Source organism: Neoarius graeffei, chromosome 23 (genome assembly GCF_027579695.1).
Source record: "Neoarius graeffei isolate fNeoGra1 chromosome 23, fNeoGra1.pri, whole genome shotgun sequence".
In the NCBI taxonomy this organism is placed as follows: domain Eukaryota; kingdom Metazoa; phylum Chordata; class Actinopteri; order Siluriformes; family Ariidae; genus Neoarius; species Neoarius graeffei.
The window spans coordinates 31,046,868-31,069,092 of NC_083591.1; the positions used below are offsets into that span (position 1 = coordinate 31,046,868).

At 41.1% G+C, this 22,225-nt stretch overlaps 1 protein-coding gene across 2 annotated transcripts in view; it reads right to left on the minus strand.

Moving 5' to 3' along the window:
- kcnab1b (potassium voltage-gated channel subfamily A regulatory beta subunit 1b) overlaps window positions 1–22,225 on the minus strand; it is a 162,080-nt gene that overhangs the window by 56,397 nt on the left and 83,458 nt on the right. For both annotated transcript variants that reach the window (XM_060905307.1, XM_060905308.1), the window contains one exon: window positions 6,869–6,955. In XM_060905307.1, coding sequence (XP_060761290.1) covers window positions 6,869–6,955 — 87 coding nt within the window. The remainder of the gene's footprint in view (window positions 1–6,868; window positions 6,956–22,225) is intronic.

Below are 22,225 nucleotides of genomic sequence, written 5' to 3' on the forward strand. Positions count from 1 at the left end.
TGCTTCAGCTTCATTATACACAATACAGACATCATCCACATAATATGAGCAAATGTTTCTCATGTTATCGCTAAGAAATCAATTGTAAGCATCCAAACTACAGAACGTTTTCACCATGTCTGTGGTGTATACACTCTCCATATCAACAAGGTAATGATGCACATTGAGTAGTCACTTTATGGAAACTTTTTCCACATTCTTTTTCAAAGGATTGAGTATTTACAACTGATCATTTATTGTTAATTTTTGAGTAACTTGAATTTTCAATTTTGTATGCTTTTCAGTTGACTCAAGAAGTACAAGCTTGTCATTTTGTTTTGACAGCTTTGGATTTAAAAATTGCACCACTGGAATTGTCTGAGGAATGTACATGCTTTGTTTTCCTCACTGGAATGGTCTGGCCTAAGTTTCCCAAAAGCACTGCAGCACAAAGATCATCGTTAAATGGGAGAGCGAGCAGCACAATGAACGCTCTCTGTCCTATTTAAGACGCTCGTATCATTAAGAGGGTTTTGGGAAACCTACCTTTGTATTTGAACATGCACAGAGTGCATCAGAAACACACAGCTTAAAACCATGTCTACAGATATGGAGATAGACATAATACATTTGGAATTTTATCAGGTTTTCTTCTTCTTTTGGCTGCTCCCGTTAGGGGTCGCCATACTCACAATCCGCATATTTGATTTGCCAATTTTTTTTTTTTTTTAAACACCGGATGCCCTTCCTGACACAACCCTCCCCAGTCTATTGGGGCTTGAGACCAGCACTAAGTATGCACTGGCTTGTACAATCCCAGTGGCTGGGTATTTTACTGTACCTAATCTGCATGTCTTTGAACTGTGGGAGGAAATCAGAAAATCTTAAAGAAGTAGTAGGTAAACCTGTGCATGCACACACCGGACTTCCTCTGCCTGCTTGACTGCACAAAGCGAGCGATTTCATACACATTATTTGCTAGGGAATCCCCTCAAATTAAATAACTTCCCAGCCACAGAATGGCCTGGGTTTTTTTGTTGTTGAGATATTACAGAAATAAACATACATCACAATGACCAAATTTCAGAGGGAACTAAATTTCACAGATTTTATGAAATCGAAAGGCCGTATAAATTTAAGCATGTAACTGTGGTTCTGTGAACACCAGATATGTTCTATGAACATCGCTAATATGCCCTGAAGATGGCAAGTGGCTCACAAATGAAGTGTTTCATTTCACTGCAGTATGAATGCGCCATTAAGACTCAGTATACATCTTGTGGAGCTGACATTTACATGGATTTGGTGAATGATGTGATACAGTATAACTGCAGAGAAAACAAACAAGCACAGATGTTGGGGGAAGCTTTGCTCAGCGAGTCAGCAGGAACTGCACAGAACTCCACTGTGTGGCAAAGCCTGTGACTGTCATTTACACACAAAACCTCTGGCATCTCACAACCTTTGCAAAATTTGTTGATCTAAAAGTATACCTAAAGGCTTTAGGCATTGAATCTGGTGTTTATGATGTGTGGCTTTGTGAATCCCCAGTGAAATCTGTTAGTGTGCTGATGAGGAGGTACTTTAGAAGTAGAAAGAAAAATGCTCCTGCATTGTTGGAGTTGAATTTAAGAGATTCATAGCTATTCATCAAGTCCTTGAGTGGCTGGATTTGGCACAGAACTTGGGTGGTGTGTGTGTGTGTGTGTGTGAAGGTTAAAGTCCAGCAAGGTCTCTCTCTCTCTCTCTCTCTCTCTCTCTACCTGCTGTCTCTTTGCTTCTGTGTCCAGATGGATTCTCCTCACTCGAGCTGTGCAAGGCTGAAATGAGCCACTGGTGAGAGACTGCAGTTATTTCAGTCATTCTGCAGCACACATAGACACGCTGTCTCTATCTCCTTCTCTCTCTCTGTCTTTCTCTCTCTCTACCTCTCTCTTCCCCTCACTCTCGCTGCAACGCAGATCAGCCCAAAAATATACTGTCTATTCCCCACAGGTTCTCATTTAATCCTGTCTGAGAGAGAAAGAGACTAGGATAGAGAGGGATGGGGAAGGGGCAGAGTCATGACTTTGCAACTGAGAAAGTAAATATAGGGCAGTGGTTTCCTCCATGTTGAACAGTTAAGCCTGAATTATCACAGAACACACAGGACAAAATGTGATGCTGTGCAAAAATTAACAGTTAACATCAAGCAAAACAGAAAAGGGACTCTTATTCAAAACATTGATTCAGTGCTCAATGCCAACTCTGGCCATTTATATTTGTCCTAACATTGGATACATGCAGTACGAGAGAAGTATTTCAGACTTCTTATACAATGTCTATAGAAATTGTGGAAACTGAACCCTTAAGTCCCAAATCTGCAAAGGTTGGCAGGGCACAGGTGGATCTCTTGCCAAATCAACTGGTGACTGTGGTTCTCCCTGGTGGAGCAGTACAGTCTGATAGGTCAGGACATGCTGTCTCACAACTGTCTGTTGTACATGTTTCTGACTCAACTGCTGACTCTGTCAACAGAATTCAACAATCAGACCTCAGATTCTAGCTTGTGGCACTGAAGCAGTCTGAGAGACCTTGGTTTTCACTGTTGCTCTCATAACTGGAAAGAACATACACACACATACATACATATATATATATATATATACACATATATATATATACACACACACACATATATATATATATATATACACACACACACACACACATATATATATATATATATATATATATATATATATATATATATATATATATATACACACACACACACACACACATATATATATATATATATATATATATATATATATATATATGTGTGTGTGTGTGTGTGTGTGTGTGTATATATATATATATATATATATATATATATATATATATATATATATATACACACACACACACACACATATATATATATATTTCTCCCACTTAAAAAGATGAGGCCTGTAATTTTAATCATAGGTATACCTCAACTATGAGAGACAAAATGAGAAAAAAAAATCACATTGTCTGATTTTTAAAGAATTTATTTGCAAATTATGGTGGAAAATAAGTATTTGGTCAATAACAAAACTTCTTCTCAATACTTTGTTATATACCCTTTGTTGGCAATGACAGAGGTCAAACGTTTTCTGTAAGTCTTCACAAGGTTTTCACACACTGTTGCTGGTATTTTGGCCCATTCCTCCATGCAGATCTCCTCTAGAGCAGTGATGTTTTGGGGGTGTCGCTGGGCAACACGGACTTTCAACTACTTCCAAAGATTTTGTATGGGGTTGAGATCTGGAGACTGGCTAGGCCACTCCAGGACCTTGAAATGCTTCTTACGAAGCCACTCCTTCGTTGCCCGGGCGGTGTGTTCCTTGCTGATGGAAGGAGGTTTTCACTCAAAATCTCATGATACATGGCCCCATTCATTCTTTCCTTTACACGGATCAGTCGTCCTGGTCCCTTTGCAGAAAAACAGCCCCAAAGCATGATGTTTCCACCCCCATGCTTCACAGTAGGTATGGTGTTCTTTGGATGCAACTCAGCATTCTTTCTCCTCCAAACACGACAAGTTGAGTTTTTACCAAAAAGTTCTATTTTGGTTTCATCTGACCATATGACATTCTCCCAATCCTCTTCTGGATCATCCAAATGCTCTCTAGCAAACTTCAGACGGGCCTGGACATGTAGTGGCTTAAGCAGGGGGACACGTCTGGCACTGCAGGATTTGAGTCCCTGGTGGCGTAGTGTGTTACTGATGGTAGCCTTTGTTACTTTGGTCCCAGCTCTCTGCAGGTCATTCACTAGGTCCCCCCATGTGGTTCTGGGATCTTTGCTCACCGTTCTTGTGATCATTTTGACCCCACAGGGTGAGATCTTGCATGGAGCCCCAGATCGAGGGAGATTATCAGTGGTCTGGTATGTCTTCCATTTTCTAATAATTGCTCCCACAGTTGATTTCTTCACACCGAGCTGCTTACCTATTGCAGATTCAGTCTTCCCAGCCTGGTGCAGGTCTACAATTTTGTTTCTGGTGTGCTTTGACAGCTCTTTGGTCTTGGCCATAGTGGAGTTTGGAGTGTGACTGTTTGAAGTTGTGGGCAGGTGTCTTTTATACTGATAAAGAGTTCAAACAGGTGCCATTAATACAGGTAACGAGTGGAGGACAGAGGAGCCTCTGAAAGAAGTTGCAACAGATCTGTGAGAGCCAGAAATCTTGCTTGTTTGTAGGTGACCAAATACTTATTTTACCGAGGAATTTACCAATTAATTCATTAAAAATCCTACAATGTGATTTCCTGGATTCTTTTCCCCCATTCTGTCTCTCATAGTTGAAGTGTACCTACGGTATGATGAAAATTACAGGCCTCTCTCATCTTTTTAAGTGGGAGAACTTGCACAATTGGCCCCACTGTGTGTGTGTGTATATATATATATATATATATATATATATATATATATATATATAAAATTCAGGTCAATCTCACTAGAACTGGCTATTATTCTTCCATCCATCCATTATCTGTAGCCGCTTATCCTGTACAGGGTCACAGGCAAGCTGGAGCCTATCCCAGCTGACTACAGGCGAGAGGCAGGGTACACCCTGGACAAGTTGCCAGGTCGTCACAGGGCTGACACATAGAGACAAACAACTATTCACACTCACATTCACACCTACAGTCAATTTAGAGCCACCAATTAACCTAACCTGCACGTCTTTGGACTGTGGGGGAAACTGGAGCACCCGGAGGAAACCCATGCAGACATGGGGAGAACATGCAAACTCCACAGAGAAAGGCCCTCATCAGCTGCTTGGCTCGAACCCAGGACCTTCTGGCTGTGAGGCGACAGTGCTAACCACTACACCACCATGCTGTCCCTGTCTGTTATTCAATAAGGTATAATTCTTGTTCACACACATGCTGAGACATTCAACACATGTCTCAAACAAATGACTGTATTATGTAATATTTTATATAAATACTGTTGTTTTATGGCCATTATTCCTTGTATCCTTCTTGCCAAGTTTCTGCTGGATTTGGACTGGTTCCAAACTTTGAATATCACCTTGATCACATATGCCACAGATCACTGCTGAACTCATGCTACTGGAAGTGATGGTGCTAATCTTGTAGAATCTGAAGAAGGCCCATCTGTTGGCCAAAGTGATGTTATGCACTACTCAGCAGTATGAGCAAAGCACGATGAACAGCTGATCTGGTGATCAAATCATCGTTGACAAGGAACCCTCAGCAGGTTCCCTTTAATGCAACGCTGCAAGGTCAAGTATATGACTTGGGCCCTTTGTTCAACCATAAGGTCACTTTGGAGTCATCCAGCCACCAATGCATGCTATGTGAGCTTATTGCCAAAGCATGCCATTATCCCACTCTTTTGCTGAAGTGATCATTAACAAAAAATATATAAATGATTGTCTCTGAAAACAGGCAATAATCATTGGGGAAGAAACCTGTGTGGTCAATAACAGCAGCATCAACATACATATACAACTATATTGCCAAAAGTATTCGCTCACCTGCCCTGACTCACATATGAGCTTAATTCCTAATCCATAGTGTTCAATATGACGTCGGTCCACCCTTTGCAGCTAGAACAGCTTCAACTCTTCTGGGAAGGCTGTCCACAAGGTTTAAGAGTGTGTTTATGAGAATTTTTGACCATTCTTCCAGAAGCGCATTTGTGAGGTCACACACTGATGTTGGACGAGAAGGCCTGGCTCTCAGTCTTTGCTCTAATTCATCCCAAAGGTATTCTATCAGGTTGAGGTCAGGACTCTGTGCAGGCCAGTCAAGTTCATCCATATCAGACTCTGTCATCCATGTCTTTATGGACCTTGCTTTGTGCACTGGTGCACAGTCATGTTGGAAGTGGAAGGGGCCAGCTCCAAACTGTAGAAACAGTCTGCATGCCTAGGTGCTTGATTTTATACACCTGTGGCCATGGAAGTGATTGGAACACCTGATTCTGATAATTTGGATGGGTGAGCAAATACTTTTGGCAATATAGTGTATATGCTGGATAGATCAAACAATGCATTATATCTTTAAATGGAGCATACAGCAGAGTCCACTGTTTTTATTTAATCATTTGTCAAAAATCAGTTGAAAACTTTACTCAGTTATGTAAATGCTGGACAAATTAAGTTTGCTGGTGTCAGATAAATATATATTAATATAAAATTATATAAATATGTGAATATTTCAATTTATCACGATTTTAATTTATTTGTCATCATGTGCCATGCCATATAATTTAATTAAATGGTATCACATTTATGCCTCTAAATACATTTGTTAATTGCTTTAGTGTGTTATTGACCAACACTTGAAATTGACGAATGAATGAATACAGCCCCCTTTTTCTTATGATTTATGTATTAACAGGTAAGATTAGTTATTATTTTTTGTTTCTAATTTACATTTGATCTCAGTTGTAAAAGGAAAAGATAAATGATCAAAGATAACTCTGCAGGATAATGGTATAAATTACTTTTAGATGTTCTGAATATATTTGAAAAAAAATTTTCAGGACTAGGACTACCAATGCTGTAAACTTGCTGCAGAATAAAAATATATATAATTGCACAGGACTCCTGAAATGAGTACATGTTTTATTTACAGTCAGTCTGTATGAAAATTCTGTTCAAATATTAGTTGAGATTTGAATAACCAGAAACATAGCACTGGGACAAATTGACCTGAAAACTGTTTCCTTAATGTGATTCACATTATGCAAATGAGCATGATCAAATGTGTATAATACTAGCTTGTCCTCCAATGGTCTTTATTAGTTACAGCAATGACATGTTGTGGAAAGAGTTCCTTTAAACTGGTAATAGGGTGATGAAATTTCGCCTCGGACACACACTTACCCTCCATAGGAGTGTTGTTATCAGGCCGATTGGCAAAGACGACGTCAACATATTCCAACTGTAACCTCTGTAAAGACCCTCTCAGACCTAAAGAGCAAGAGAAAGTAGAGAAATAGAGAGTGAGAGACAATTATAGAGTGGAGAGACTAATTTTAAAGTGGATAATTGATCATTTGTACAATAAACAACAAACACAGTACCAGTCAGAAATTTGGACACACCTACTCATTCAAAGGTTTTCCTATATTTTGATGATTTTCTACATTTTAGAACTATATGGAAGACACCAAATCTATGAAAAAAACATATGGAATATATATGGAATTATGTGGAAAACAAAAAAGTGTTAAAAAACAAAATGTTTCATATTTTAGATCAGGGGTGCCAGGGTGAAATTGGTAAGGGGGCCAGATTTTTTTCAAGTGGGACCTTGGGGGCTGAATTACACTTTTGGCCTGAAAAGACCAGACACTAACTCAACAAAAGGACATTATTTTATATGATTTTTGAAGGCCTATACGCCTAAAAGGAATTGTAAAGCTATAGCCTCAAAATGAGGCGCACAATAACATGGCAGACAAAAGCAATTTACCCTCTGAAAATGTGACAGTCTAAGCATGCAAGTAGCCTACATTTATAAAAAAAATGCTACAGAAATGGACTAAGACACAAATAACACAAGTGTAAACTGTAAATGACTTGGATCAGATTTATTGATCTTGCACATCAAAAACATGTCAATGCATAGGTCTAATTAGGCCAATTAAAACAATTGGCAAGTAGGCCTAAACGAGTCAAAAGAAAGAAGTGGTGCCAGGGTAAATAATTCCACCAATAGGTCAAGTGACTAAATATCCAGTAGCATTAGTTTAAAAGAGCCAAATATGACTGAACATACCAATAAAAACAAACTACAGATGGCACATTAACTTTGCTGGTCAAGTCCCACATATATTTCCACACACCCATCCTGTTTATTCCCCCTCAAGCACACAGCAACATGAGGGAGAAATACCAGCTACATTTTACATGTGGAAGCCAGAAGTCTTTTACTTTTTACCAGCTTGTCGACATTGGGGGACAGACTCTGGGCAGTTGCTATTTTCATGACATCGTTGAGATGTCCATGGGTCAGATGACTACGCAGTTTCGATTTATTAATATTCATTACTGAAAATGCCTGTTCACATAAATATGTTGTCCCGAACATACAGAGTATTTTACCGGCAAAGGCCGTGATAATTGGGTACTCTGGTGGCAATGACTGATAGAAAGATTGGATTCCAACAGATGCGTATTTATCCTTGACGAATGCACCCTCCGAAAATGGCTTGGACACTTTTGCGATCTCCCACGCGATGATGTAGCTCGCCTTCACTGCCCCTAACATGAAATAAAATGTACAACAAAGATATTGAGACACCCCTCTTTGAAAACAGCCACATTTAACATTAAAGGAGAACTGAAGATGATGTATGATATTAAAACGAACCTTCATGTGTCTCTCGAGACTTTGAGGAAGCTGCTTGCTGTTTTTGAAGGTTTGAGGCAAGCTCATTTAGCTTTTCAGTCCTGCGTTGCCCGGTGAATTGGCTGTATTTGTCGGTGGGTCTCGTAATGTCTTTTGACATTGTATTCCTTCGGTACAGCCACTTGTTGCGAACAAATCAGACAAACAGGTTTTCCCCCTACTTCCCAGAAAAAGTATTTCTCTCTCCATTTTTCCTGAAAGATGCGACCCTCAGAATCAACTTTTCTCTTTTTAGACTGTTGTTGCTTGTGAACGAGCAACAACTAGCCTACTCTACATTAAATCCGGGTCATTGCACCTGCGCGTGCTGCAGAGAGCAGCTAAAAACGAACCGATGGATTACACGAAAATGGAATCAAATTGAAACATTAGATTTAAAATCATTACGTAAAAAAACAACACAACATTCGATTTTTATTAATTTATTATTTAAAAAAAAAAGTCTCATGAACCACCGGGCCGGATGTGATGACCAATCGGGCCGTATCCAGCCCGCAGGCCGTTACCATGGCACCCCAGTTTTAGATTCTTCAAAGTAGCCACTGTTGACCTTGATGACAGTTTTGCACACAATTGGCATCATCTTAACCAGGTTCATGAGGTAGTCACTTGGAATGCTTTTCAATTAACAGGGGTGTGTCATGTCTGCACCTGCTCAGAGTTCGCAGCAGCCTCCAAACATGGCTGCCACAAACTACAACAACCATCATGCATCTCACCGTTCCTGGGCTGCTGAGTACGAATAACAAACACCTGTTCACAATCACAGCCTCATCACCCATCCATCCATCCATTAGCTGTAGCCACTTATCCTGTACAGGGTTGCAGGCAAGCTGGAGCCAGGGTACACCCTGGACAAGTCTCCAGGTTATCACAGGGCTGACACACATGGGCGCCACCAGGGGGGGAAAGGTTAGAACAATTCCAGGGGCCCAGCACTGCCATGGGGCCCTTTAAGGGGCTGATAATATGCTTTTAATGATTTTAATAAGACTTTTGAAATAACAACAATGCAATATTCCATCTGGTAAAATGAGCTAATTGAACAAGGTTGTCTATTTCTTGAGTTCTTCAACATATTGTCATTTAACCCTCCCCCTTTTGCGAAATGGTACGGTCCAGTTCTGGTAGAAGCGCGATGCGTTAAATCTGTGTGCTGATCAGTGCAACGCTACTTGCTGCTGTGTCGCGGTGCAGCAGCCAGCCAGCAGTGGAGTGCGGACAGTCTATGATCGCTAAATATGAAGAGTGGCTGTCAAAAACGTAAAGAAAGGCAGCTGAAAGCTGAGAGGGACCGGAGAGGCAGGCAACTGGTCACTCAGTTTTTCCCAAAGAAAGGTAGCTATCGCTCACATGTGTGTTCAAAATATTAGTGAATGGTAAATGAACAGTATGAACGTGGTTGGATTAGCCTATCAAGAGAACACTTTTACAGTTTGTACAGTGACATTTTTTCCATTTTAATAACTGAACTGACTTGTGTGATAAACAAGATGAAATATTACGTTATGCTGGTGCTAATAACTAGTGCTAATAACCAGTTTCATAACTAATGGGGTGCCCTAAATATGCACAGATTCAGCCTCAGGGGGACCTCCGCCCTACCAAACCACTGAACCCCCCTTTGGAGAAGGAGGTAAGCAGCAATACAACCCATAAATGCTTTAGGATTGAAGTTTTTAATGAGCGAGCGCCATATACAGTTTGCTAGATTAAAGTGTTGCTAAGAAACTTTTTCTATGATTTATTAGCAGTCACATCACACATTTCACTATCAATTGTCCTAGCACAAGAAGGCATGTGGCAAAATCTTGAATTTTCATTTGTGATTGTAAATGCACCAGAATTAGTCACTGACCAGTTTTCATCTAGTCCCTGGTAGGTTAATACATAAAATGTAATAACAAAGTCACAAACTCAAGGTCCATGGGCTATCAAAAGTCAAATAATGACAATAGTGCAATTGTGACAAGGGTGGGCAAAGTTGGGGGGCCCAAAATTCTAATCTTTCATGGGGCCCAAAATTTCTGGCGGCACCCCTGCTGACACATAGAGACAAACAACCATTCACACTCACATTCACACCTACGGTCAATTTAGAGCCACCAATTAGCCTAACCTGCATGTCTTTGGACTGTGGGGGAAACTGGAGCACCCGGAGGAAACCCATGCAGACACGGGGAGAACATGCAAACTCCACACAAAAAGGCCCTCGTCAGCCACTGGGCTTGAACCCAGGACCTTCTTGCTGTGAGGCAACAGTGTTAACCACTACACCATCGTGCTGCCCACAGCCTCATCATTACGCAGTTTAAAAGGATTCTCTGTACAAACATGAAGCATGAAGTAAATGCTCAGTATTCTTATAACTGACCTTACCAAGCTTTCTGCTTATTGTGCTGATATTCTGATTTTGACTTGCTGGGGAAGCCATGGTCTAAAGGTTAGAGACGCAGCTTTAGGAAAAGGTCACAGGTTTAATTCCCTAGACCAGCAGGAATGGCTGAAGTGCCCTTGAGCAAGGTATCTAACCCCCAACAGGTCCCTGGGTGTGTGCTCACGTTCCCAGATGGGTTAAATGCAGAGAAAGAATTTTACTGTACTATAATGTACATGTGAAAAAACTTGACTTAGTTTGTGTTTTTCGAGTTTGCTGATTGATCTTGCCTTTGGTATCCTGTTTGTGCCTTGCCTGACCATTGCGTTTCACAATTCTGCTTTTGAGTACCGATTTGGATTTATCTGCCAGCTTCAATGCAGTAAAGTCTCTACTGTGTCTGTCGCATGTTTATCTGACAGTGTGCCTTGTCAAAAGTTAGTTAGTAAAATTTCTTGCTTTCTTAATGTATTTTAGAACAAATAGTAAATAAATATACAGTAAATAGTCCTATTCCACAACTGTATTAATTAATGTCAAGAACTGTTCAACTAAGTAAAGAGAAATGATTTCCACCATTACTTTGACATGAAGTGTCTTAATTAATACAAATAAAGAAAAACAATTGAATAAGGTGGGTCCAAACTTCAGACTGGTACTGTCGGTGACTTAATTCGTACAGAATATCTAAATAATGAATCGAAGTTGCAAGTCTGTTATTATGGAATAGCACATTTTACTGGCCAAGTCAACAAACTGGAAGAGTCTAATGTCTGCGGGAGACTTTTTCTTCCCTTGTTTTTGTAAAAGCTTGTTCTACCCTTATTTTTAATCATAATTTGGCATTCAATGACTCAATGCTCAATGTTATTTTCTAATGTAAGATGCTACACATTACTATGAGTAATTAAGGATATTATGAAATATACAGTTGTGGTCAGAAGTTTACATACAGTGACGTGAATGTCATCTGGGATATGAACATCATGGCAATATTTGGGCTTTTGGTAATTTCTTTGAACTGTTCTTTTTCTGTGGCAGAATGTACAGCATACATCTTTAATTAAAAAAACACTAGAATTTTGTGCACAAGTTTTAATTTTGTTTGGGTTTTCTGAAATCAACACAGGGTCAAAATTATACATACAGCACACCTAATATTTGGGTAAATGTCTCTTTACAAGATTCACCTTGACCAAACATTTTTGTTTACCATGAACAAGCTTCTGGCAGAATTCTGGTTGGATATTTCATGACTCTTCATGGTAGAATTGGTAGAGTTCAATTAAATTTGTTTTTTTTTCTTGGCACGGACTCGACTTATAAGGACGGTCCATATATTTTCAATAGGGTTGAAGTCAGGACTTGTTTTAAGCTTAATGTTAGCCTGCCTTATCCTCCACAACCAGCTCTGTTTGGGTTCATTGTCCTGTTGTGACTCCCAAGTCCCAAGTCGTGTTCAAGTTTCTGATGGTTTATGCTGAAGAATTCTGAGGTAGTCCTCCTTTATTATTCCATCCACTTTGTGCAATGAACCAGTTCCACTGGCAGCAAAACCGCCCCAGAGCATGATGATCCTACCACCACCAGCAGCTGGTACAGTGCCCCTCTGTACATGGTGGTCATTGTGGCCAAACAACTCAATCTTTGTCTCATCTGCCCATACAGCTATCCTCCAGAAGGCTTTTTGTTTTGTCCATGTGGTCAGCTTCAAACTTTAGTTAAGGTTTCAATTTTGGATCAGGGGGTTATTTCTTGGATAGCAGTCTCTTAATCCACAGTGATGTAAAACTCACTGAACTGTAGACAGTGATCCATCAGCTTCCAGTTCATGGCAGGGCTGTGCCATGGTGGTTCCCAGGTTGTTCCTGACCATCCAAAGCAATTTCCTTTCAGCTGAGTTCTAAATTGACCGTAGGTGTGAGTGTGAATGTCTTTTTTGTCTCTGTGTCAGCCTTGTGATGATTTGGTGACTTGTCTAGGGTGTACCCCGCCTCTCGCCCATAGTCAGCTGGGTGGGGCTCCAGCTTGTCCATGATCCTCCACAGGATAAGCAGTTATGGATAATGGATGGATGAACACATATACATGGAACATTTTGCACTGATGTCTTTTTGTTCTTAGATTCCAGTAATATCTGCAGAACATCTGACTAGCCACAAGTATTGACTCAAATGTAGTCAGAGGAAAGACCAGTAAGTGTCTTTAGTTCATATTTCTAAACAATTCCCTTTTGGCTTTCAATTATCTAATTAGTTCTGCCAATGTTTTTACTGAATAACACGGCAAGGAAAGTATTCCATAATGAATTTTTTAAAAATGCTATTGCAATGGATTATAAAATAAAACTTCCTTGTAAAATCACCACATTGGCACTGGTGGGTCATGTTTAGAAATATTAAGTAAAAAAAAAAAGAAATCTGTGGAACACAAAGTGGCACAGGATGCTGTGCAAATTGTGTGTGTCTCACACACACACACACACACACACACACACACACACACACACACAAATTTGTTGATACCCTTCCACAAAAAAAAGCACCCACAACTCTCTCTCAAATAACTTGAATCTGACAAAAGTTAAGGCATCCATCACTGTTTATTCCATGTTTAACACAAATCAGACTTTGCTATTGATTTGATTCAACTGAATATTTTACATCAAACAAATGAAAATGGTATGGACAAAAATGATGGTTCCATTAACTTATTTTGTTGCGCATTGGACTCCTTGGTCCGTGTTTCAAGACGGGTCGGTTGGGTGGCCGGTAGCAATCACTGCTAACAAAGGATCTCTGTAGCTCTCAATGAGACCTCTGCATCTGCCAACAAGTAGTTTGGCTGACTCTTCCTGAGCAAACTGCTTTCGCTGTCTCAGGTTTGAAGGTTGCCTTCTCCACACTGCATGTTTCAGCTCTTTTCAGAGATGTTTGATAGGCTTCAGATCAGGACTCATAGAAGGCCACTTCAGAATAGTCCAGTGTTTTGTTCTTTGCCATTCTTGGGAGCTTTTACCTATGTATTTTGGGTCTTTATCCTGTCGGAGGACCCATGACCTGAAACTGAGAAAAAAAACTTTCTGACTCTGGGTAATACGTTTCGCTCCAGAATGCCTTGATAGTCTTGAGATTTCATTGTGCCCTGCACAGATTCAAGGCACTCCGTGCCAGACCCAGCAAAGCAGCCCCAGATCATAACCAAGCCTCCTCCTTGTTTCACAGTAGGTATGGTATTCTTTTCATTGAAAGCTTATTTTTTTTCTGTGGACATAAAGCTGATGTGACTTGCCAGTAAGCTTGAGTTTTGTCTCATTTGTCCAAAGGACATGCTCCCAGAAGCATTGTGGCTTGTCAATATGCATTTTAGTAAATTCTGGACTGGCTTTTTAAAAAAAAAAAAATTTCTTTTAACAATAGAGTCCTTCCATTGAGCTCACTGTCACTCAGAAGGTGACGGATGGCACAAACAGATGTACAGTACCTTGGAGTTCAACTTTTATTTCTTTGGAAGTTGTCCTCGGCTATTTTTCTACCATTGTCATTACCCTTCTGTTCAATCTGTGATGGATTTTCCTCTTGTGGCCATGTTTTTTTTAAAGGTTTTCTTTCAACAGTGGAGTCGTGTTCGTGGTGCCACAGGAATTGTCTGTTGCTGGGGGATGGTGAACACAGTTCTGGTCTTGCTGATGGAACACTGAGCCTCAGAAATAGGCTGCAGGATTAAATTCTTATTGGCCTGTTTTGCTGGAGGCAGAGATGGTTTGCGCTCTGGTTTTGGTGGGAGAGAAACTCAATTAGGCATGCTGTAATCTTCCTCATCCTCCTCGTCCTCATCATTTTGATAAAGTTGCTCCTGACCTTTCTGAGTCTGAACCACAGGTTGGCTACAGTCCCATGGAAATTAAACTTCTTAATAATATTTGCAATTGTAGTCACAGGAACATCAAGCTGCTCGGAGGTCTTATAGTCTTTGCCTTTAATATGCTTGTCTATATTTTCCTTTCTGATCTCCTCAAACAACTCTCTCCTTTGCTTTCTCTGGTCCATGTTCAGTGTGGTGCGCACAATGATACCAAATGGCAGAGTGACAACTTTTCTCCGTTTAAATAGACTGAATGACTGATTACAAGATTGAAGACACCTGTGATGCTAATTAAGGTAAGCCAAGGACCATTCACGGAGAGCTTCAGAAAGACCTAGAATTAGCAGGTACAGTTGTTTCAAAGAACACAATAAGTAATGGACTCAACCGCCATGGCCTCTATGCATGCTTACTGCGCAAGACTCCATTGCTGAAGAAAAAGCATGTTGAAGCTCGTTTAAAATTTGCTGCACAACATTTGGACAAGCTTATGAAATACTGGGAGAATATATTCTGGTCAGATGAGACCAGAACTCTTTGGATGTCATAGCACACACAATGTTTGGAGGAGAAATGGCACTGCACATCACCCCAAAAACACCATACCAACAGTGAAGTTTGGAGGTTGGAACATCATGGTGTGGGACTGTTTTTCAGCATATGGTACTGGCAGACTTCATATCATTGGAGGAAGGATGAATGGAGAAATGTACTGAGACATTCTTATTTAATTATATATGCTGTTATAGCTACTTATATTACTATTATTTATTAAAGTGTTATTATTAATTAGAGTGTGGTCAGATTCGCGTTGATCAACTACCGGTAGAGAGCATAGAAAATGAAGATCAGATGCGACAGGGGAAAATCTCAGAATTATCATCATGTACATATTGGTACAATCAATGTTCGCACTACAAAATGCGAGCGCAAACTGGCGGAGTGTGTGATGCAGGTCAAGGCTTTGAAACAAGACATCTGCTGCATGCAAGAAACGCGCGTTGTTGGTCACGGTGAAATTGAGTTTGACGACCCTATTCTTAAGGGCTGGAAGGTGTTGTATAATGGAATGAAAGGGAAGGCCCAGGCAGGCGTGGCTATTGTACTTGCCCCCCATGTAAAATTGATTGATGTGGAGCACCCTTTAGAGGCCAGAATATCTTTAGCCAGAATTGTGGTCCATGGAACCAAAATCTGCGTATTGTCCTGTTACTCACCCACTGAGGAATATGCAAACTCAACCAAAGAAGCCTTCTATAATAACCTGTCCCAATTGCTGAGAAATTCTAAGTCGACTCACCCCTCATACAAGATCATTGTCTGTGGAGACTTCAATGCCACCATAGTGACAGATTGTCCACATGACAGTTGGCAATGCATTGGGAGAAACAACGATGAAAACCCAGCCAGTTTCAATGGGAATAAACTGGTGGAGGTCTGCGATAGCAACTTGCTCTATATCTTGAACACAATGTTTGATACGAGATCAAGTGAACATAGATTTACATACAAGTCCCCGAAAGGGTACAAACGCCGTCTAGATTACATCATAGCCGAATGGTATGTAAAAAGAGCAATAAGAAATTGCAGATCCTACCCTGATGTGAGCGTTCCCTTTGAATCAGACCATCTTATGGTTGTAATGGATGCGATGTTTCCTACCAGACGAAGACGGGGTGTAATCTTTATGAAAAAGAAACCAGGAAAAGCATGTATTGTACCAAATGTACGGTACCTCAGGGAGTCCGACACCACCAAAACCCAGTACAGTAAGCACCTTGATGAACTGCTAAAAGATCGTCCTATGTCTGATGACAGTGATACCATCAATCAAACGATCGCTGACGCCATCACTAAAGCATCCTTGGAAATTATACCACCGAGACGCAAGGAACGGGACATAAAACCCTGGATCGATGAAGAATTTCTGAATCTTGTTGCAAAACGTCGGGCATCGCGTGAACCCACAGAAAGGAAGGAATTTTCCTGCCAGATTAAGAAGCTACGTATTGCTCTAAAGGCAAAATATTTTGAAGAAAAAGCGGGAAAGATAAACATGGCCAGTGAACAGAGGCATGTAGAGGAGGAATTCCGCCTTGCCAAGAACTACTCATCTCTGCCGAGAAAGAACATGCAACTCATCCACCCAAGGAAATTACAGGAACATTTCGCCGACCATCTCGGTCCACGGGTATTTCATCAGTAACCCGAGCTGTTACACCCTGAAGAGTTCCCACATGTACTGCCTCCAGAAGATCTAGTTCCCATAGATGAACGTCCTCCAGATATGCCAGAGGTGGAACAGTGCTTTCAGAAGCTCAATAATGGGAAATGCCAGGGAACAGATGGCATATTTGCTGAACAGCTGAAATACTCACAGTCCACACGGCTCCTTGAATATATTGTAGTCCTGTTGGGCATTATTTGGACGTGCCTGAAGATCCCAGTTATGTGGCTCAACTCTGCAATAACGTGTCTATATAAGAAGGGCTCCATGAGTTTGGCTGAAAACTACAGAGGGTTGTCGATAATTGCAACCATGTCCAAAATCCTGGCAGCTATTGTGGTGGAGAGGATTAGATCAGTATATGAGTCTATCCTGTTGGACACACAGTTCGGCTTCAGAAAGAATAGATCGACATGTGACGCCATCTACATCATAAGGCACATTCTTGCTAAGGAAAAACAACCACTATTCCTCTGCTTTATTGATCTGAAAGCAGCATACGATTGGATCCCGCGGGACGCACTATTCCGGGCGTTAGAAATTCGACTATCATGCCCTAAACTGGTATCAATCTTGAAGGCCCTCTACACCAGCACAAAAGCTTGCATAAAAGGAACTACAGAGTATTTTGCAATGGTAGTGGGCTGCTGCCAAGGTGCTCTTGAAAGTCCCCCAATTTTCAACATATACATGGACTTTGTTGTACGATGTGCAAAGCACGAAATACTGAGACAGTTCCCTGACACTGGTGTATTGGTAAAATACCAAATTCCGACTGAAGTTTCACCGCGTGAGTATCGGCAGAGAGCGGCAGCAACTGGAGAAGTAAGAGTGACAGAATTGCTATATGCTGATGATATAGTAATATTCTCAAATAGCATTGATGAGCTTAATCACATTCTTGCTATCTATGACTCCACCTTCTCAAGATTTGGTCTACAGATGTCGTACACAAAAACTGAGAGCATGGCATTTTACGTGGATGAGTCCATCAAATCCAGAAAGTTCCTGCTGGCTGTGAACAACACCAACATTAAAAACGTTCGGGAATTAAAATATCTGGGTCATCTAATTACAAACACTGAGAAATCAGCTGTTGCTTTGCATTCTCGAATTGCCTCCGCATTCCAGAAATGGGATGAGAGTTGAAGCAGTGTTTGACCGACAAGGAAATCTATATCAGTACACGTATGAAAATCCTGAATGCGTGTGTTAGGTCGCGGTTGCTATATGGTATACAAACCTATGAGCTGTCTGCAACTGAACTCCAAAAAATCGATACCATTTGGAATGGCTTTCTCAGAAAGATGATCACTGGGGGATATTCTAGAAAAAATGCACCTTCTCGATCCAAACAGAAAAAGGGAGTTGACCCTGCTACCCAAGTGGAAGGAGAACTTGACTGGTCGTTCAGAATCTCAAATGAGAGATTGAGGGAAATCACGAACTCCTGTTCAATAAGAGACTTTTACTATGCTCAGTATCTTAAGTATTTGGGACATGTCTGCCGGTTGGAAAACAGCGCATTTCAAAAACGAGTTCTGTTCGACAACAGAACACCAAAGAAGATCTGGTCGAATGTGGAATCACTATTAGGCATCGATGTCTCTCAAGCTCGGAGAACGTTAATGGACAAAGCAAAACTCAACCGTCTATTGGGACTTCGTCTATCCCTATAGCCCATAGACGGTGCCCTAAGGCCGAGTACGGCCATGGAGGGAAAAACTGATGATGATGATGATTCTTGATAAGAATCTGCTGCCATCTACCAGGATACTGAAGATGAAACGAGCATGGACATTTCAGCAAGACAATGATCCCAAACACAGCCAAGGAAACTCTGAATTGGTCTCAGAGAAGGAAAATAAAGCTGCTAGAATGGCCCAGTCAGTCACCCAACTTGAAGCCAATTGAAAATCTATGGAAAGAACTGAAGATCAGAGTTCATAGAAGAGGCCCCCGGAACCTTCAAGATTCGAAGACAGTTTGTGTGGAAGAATGGGTCAAAATCACACCTGAGCAATGCATGCGACTAGTTTCTCCATACAGGAGGCGTCTTGAAGCTGTTATTACCAACAAAGGCTTTTCTACTAAGTATTAAATAAATTTCAGTAAGTGTGTTCAATACTTATTCCCTGTGTCATTCCACTTTATTACACTTAATTTATGGACATATATTTTTTGATTTCTTTGTATGTGTGAATTACTTGGGTCGTTACCGACATTTGGTGAAAATTTCATGTCAGTAACCCCATCAGAAATATAATAACTGAAAAAAATGTTGACGTGTTCAATACTTATTTTCCCTGCTGTGTGTGTGTATATATATATATATATATATATATATATATATATATATATATATATATATATATATGTGTGTGTGTGTGTGTGTGTGTGTGTGTGTGTGTGTGTGTGTAAAAATGTGCAGGAATTCTGGAGATGAGCAGAGGGATAACGAAAAAGATGAAAGCTGATTGATGAAAGGAGAATCCAGAGTGAAGTGCAAAGAGAAGGATTAATAGACAGACTCAAGCAGAGTTGTTAGGTAGACAACTCTGTGTGTGCTTGTGCGTGTGTGTATGCATGTGATGGTTGTCACCTTGAGATTGTTTGCTCTAATTAACCCATGAATAAATGCCACTCTCAACCTGTCACGTTTCTTCATGCTCTATAATCCCAAACAACCTCAGCAACAGTAATCTGAGTGAACATATCTTCCAAGTGTGTGTGTCTACAGCCAGGCAGAGTGTTCTGGATCTACTGGCTTCATTCATGCAAGTATTATTAGCATAGAGCTATTTCTGGCACTCACAAGGGATAAACAAAAGATTTCCAGCTTGCTAAACTGTCATAATGGCTGAAAGAGATGAACAAACCAATATTGTGTGTGTCATTGTTAAGTAGGTGTAATATAATATGTATCAGTGACTACTGTCCTTTTTACATTCCTAAACTTCATGTCAATGTCTGTCACCTGGCTTAGCTGAAACATATAGACAACAAGGCCAAAATTACGTGAACATTTGACCATCACAGCCATAGTCTTCTCCAAATTGTTGCCACAAACTTGGAAGCAAAGAATTATCTAGAATATCTTTGTATGATTTGCCCTCATTGGAACAAAGAGGCCCAAACATATTCCAGCATGACCATGCACCTGTGCACAAAGTGAGGTCCATAAAGACATGGCTCTTTCAAGGTTGGTGTGAATGAAATCGAGTGGTCTGCATGCAGCCCTGACCTCAGCCCCACTGAATAACTTTTAGATGAGTTGGAAAGCTGACTGCACCCCAGGCCTTCTCACCCAACATTAAAATTGCGGGAGCCACGCTCCAAAATATAGTGGAAAAACTTCCTAGGAGAGTGGAGCTGCTTATAACAGCATCAGGGAGACTAAATCTGGACTGAAATGTTCAAAAAGCACATATGGGTGTGATGGCCAGGTGTCTACAAACCTTTGGCCATATCATGCACAGTGTCTTACAAAAGTATTTATCCCCCTTGGTGTATATCCTCTTTTGTTGCATTACAAGCTGGAATTAAAATGGATTTTTAGGGGGTTAGCACCATTTGATTTACAAAACATGCCTACCACTTTAAAGGTGCAAACTGTTTTTTTTTTTTTATTGTGACACAAACAATAGTTAAGATGAAAAAACAGAAATCTGGAGTGTGCATAGGTATTCACACCCCCCAAGTCAATACTTTATAGAGCCACCTTTTGCTGCAATTACAGCTGCAAGTCTCTTGGGGTATGTCTCTATTAGCTTAGCACATCTAGCCACTGGGATTTTTGCCCATTCCTCAAGGCAAAACTGCTCCAACTCCTTCAAGTTAGATGGGTTGCGTTGGTGTACAGCAATCTTCAGGTAATGCCACAGATTCTCAATTGGATTGAGGTCTGAGCTTTGACTAGGTCATTCCAAGACATTTAAATGTCTCCCTTTCAACCACTCCAGTGTAGCTTTAGCAGTATGTTTAGGGTCATTGTCCTGCTGGAATGTGAACCTTCATCCCAGTCTCAAACCTCTGGCTGACTCAAACAGGTTTTCCTCCAGAATTGCCCTGTATTTAGTGCCCTCATTCTTTCCTTTGATCCTGACCAGCTTTCCTGTACCTGCAGATGAAAAACATCCCCACAGCATGATGCTGCCACCACCATGCTTTACTGTTGGAATGGTATTCTCAGGGTGATGGGCAGTGTTGAGTTTGTCCCACACATGGCGTTTCCCATGATGGCCAAAAAGTTTAATTTTAGTCTCATCTGAGCAGAGAATCTTCTTGTATGTGTTTGGGGAGTCTGCCACATGTTGTTGGGCAAACTCCAATCATGTTTTCTGATTTTTTTTGCTTGAAGCAATGGCTTTTTTTTCTGGCTACGCTTCCATAAAGCCCCACTCTGTGGAGTGTATGGCTTAAAGTGGTCCTATGGACAGATACTCCCATCTCTGTTGTGGATCTTTGCAGCTCCTTCAGTGTTATCTTTGGTGTCTTTGTGGCATCTCTGATTAATGCCCTCCTTGCCCAGTCTGTGAGTTTTGGTGGGTGGCCGTCTCTTGTCAGGTTTGTAGAGGTGCCATATTCTTTCCATTTTGCAATAATGGTGAAGTACGTCCCTGACATGGGTGGAATACTGAAGCATGGCAGGCAGGGAATGAGGTCAACACAGACTTCATTTTGTGTTTGATTTGACATGCACACAACACACAGATGTGCTCTGGTCTGGAGAGCTCCCCTCTCTTCACTCTCTCCTTCCTTTTCTACCCTTTGTCATCACTGCAAAGCATGTACATATTCAACATTAATTGACAACAGGCATACTGACTTTGCTACTCACCTTCCCTGGTCCTGCCCTCCATTCACAAACTGATGCTAGGCCACACCCCCGCTGCCACATACCCCCACCACCCAACTCAGGCTGGGGAGCCATCTGGCCTGCGGTGGACTCCCCATGACGGGACAGAAAGTCTGCCACCACCATCTGCACCTGTGGACCACCTTGAATTTAAATGGCTGGAGGGCGAGATGTCAATGGGTGATCCAAGCATTGTCATCCTTCATGCAGTGGAGCCGCTGGAGCAGTTTATGGTCCGAACAGAGGGTGAAAGGGCACCCCAGCAGGTAGTACTGGAGGGTGAGGGCCATCAACTGCTTGATGGCCAAGCACTCCTTCTCAATGGTGCTGTATTTACTTTCAAGCATCGAGAGCTTGTGACTGATGTACAACACTGGACGGTCCTCGCCATTCACCTTCTGGAACAGAGTGGCCCCCAGCCCTCTGTCCAATGCATCCATCTGTAAAATAAAAGGGAGAGAGAAGTCAGGGGAGTGTAAAAGTGGCCCCTCACACAGTGC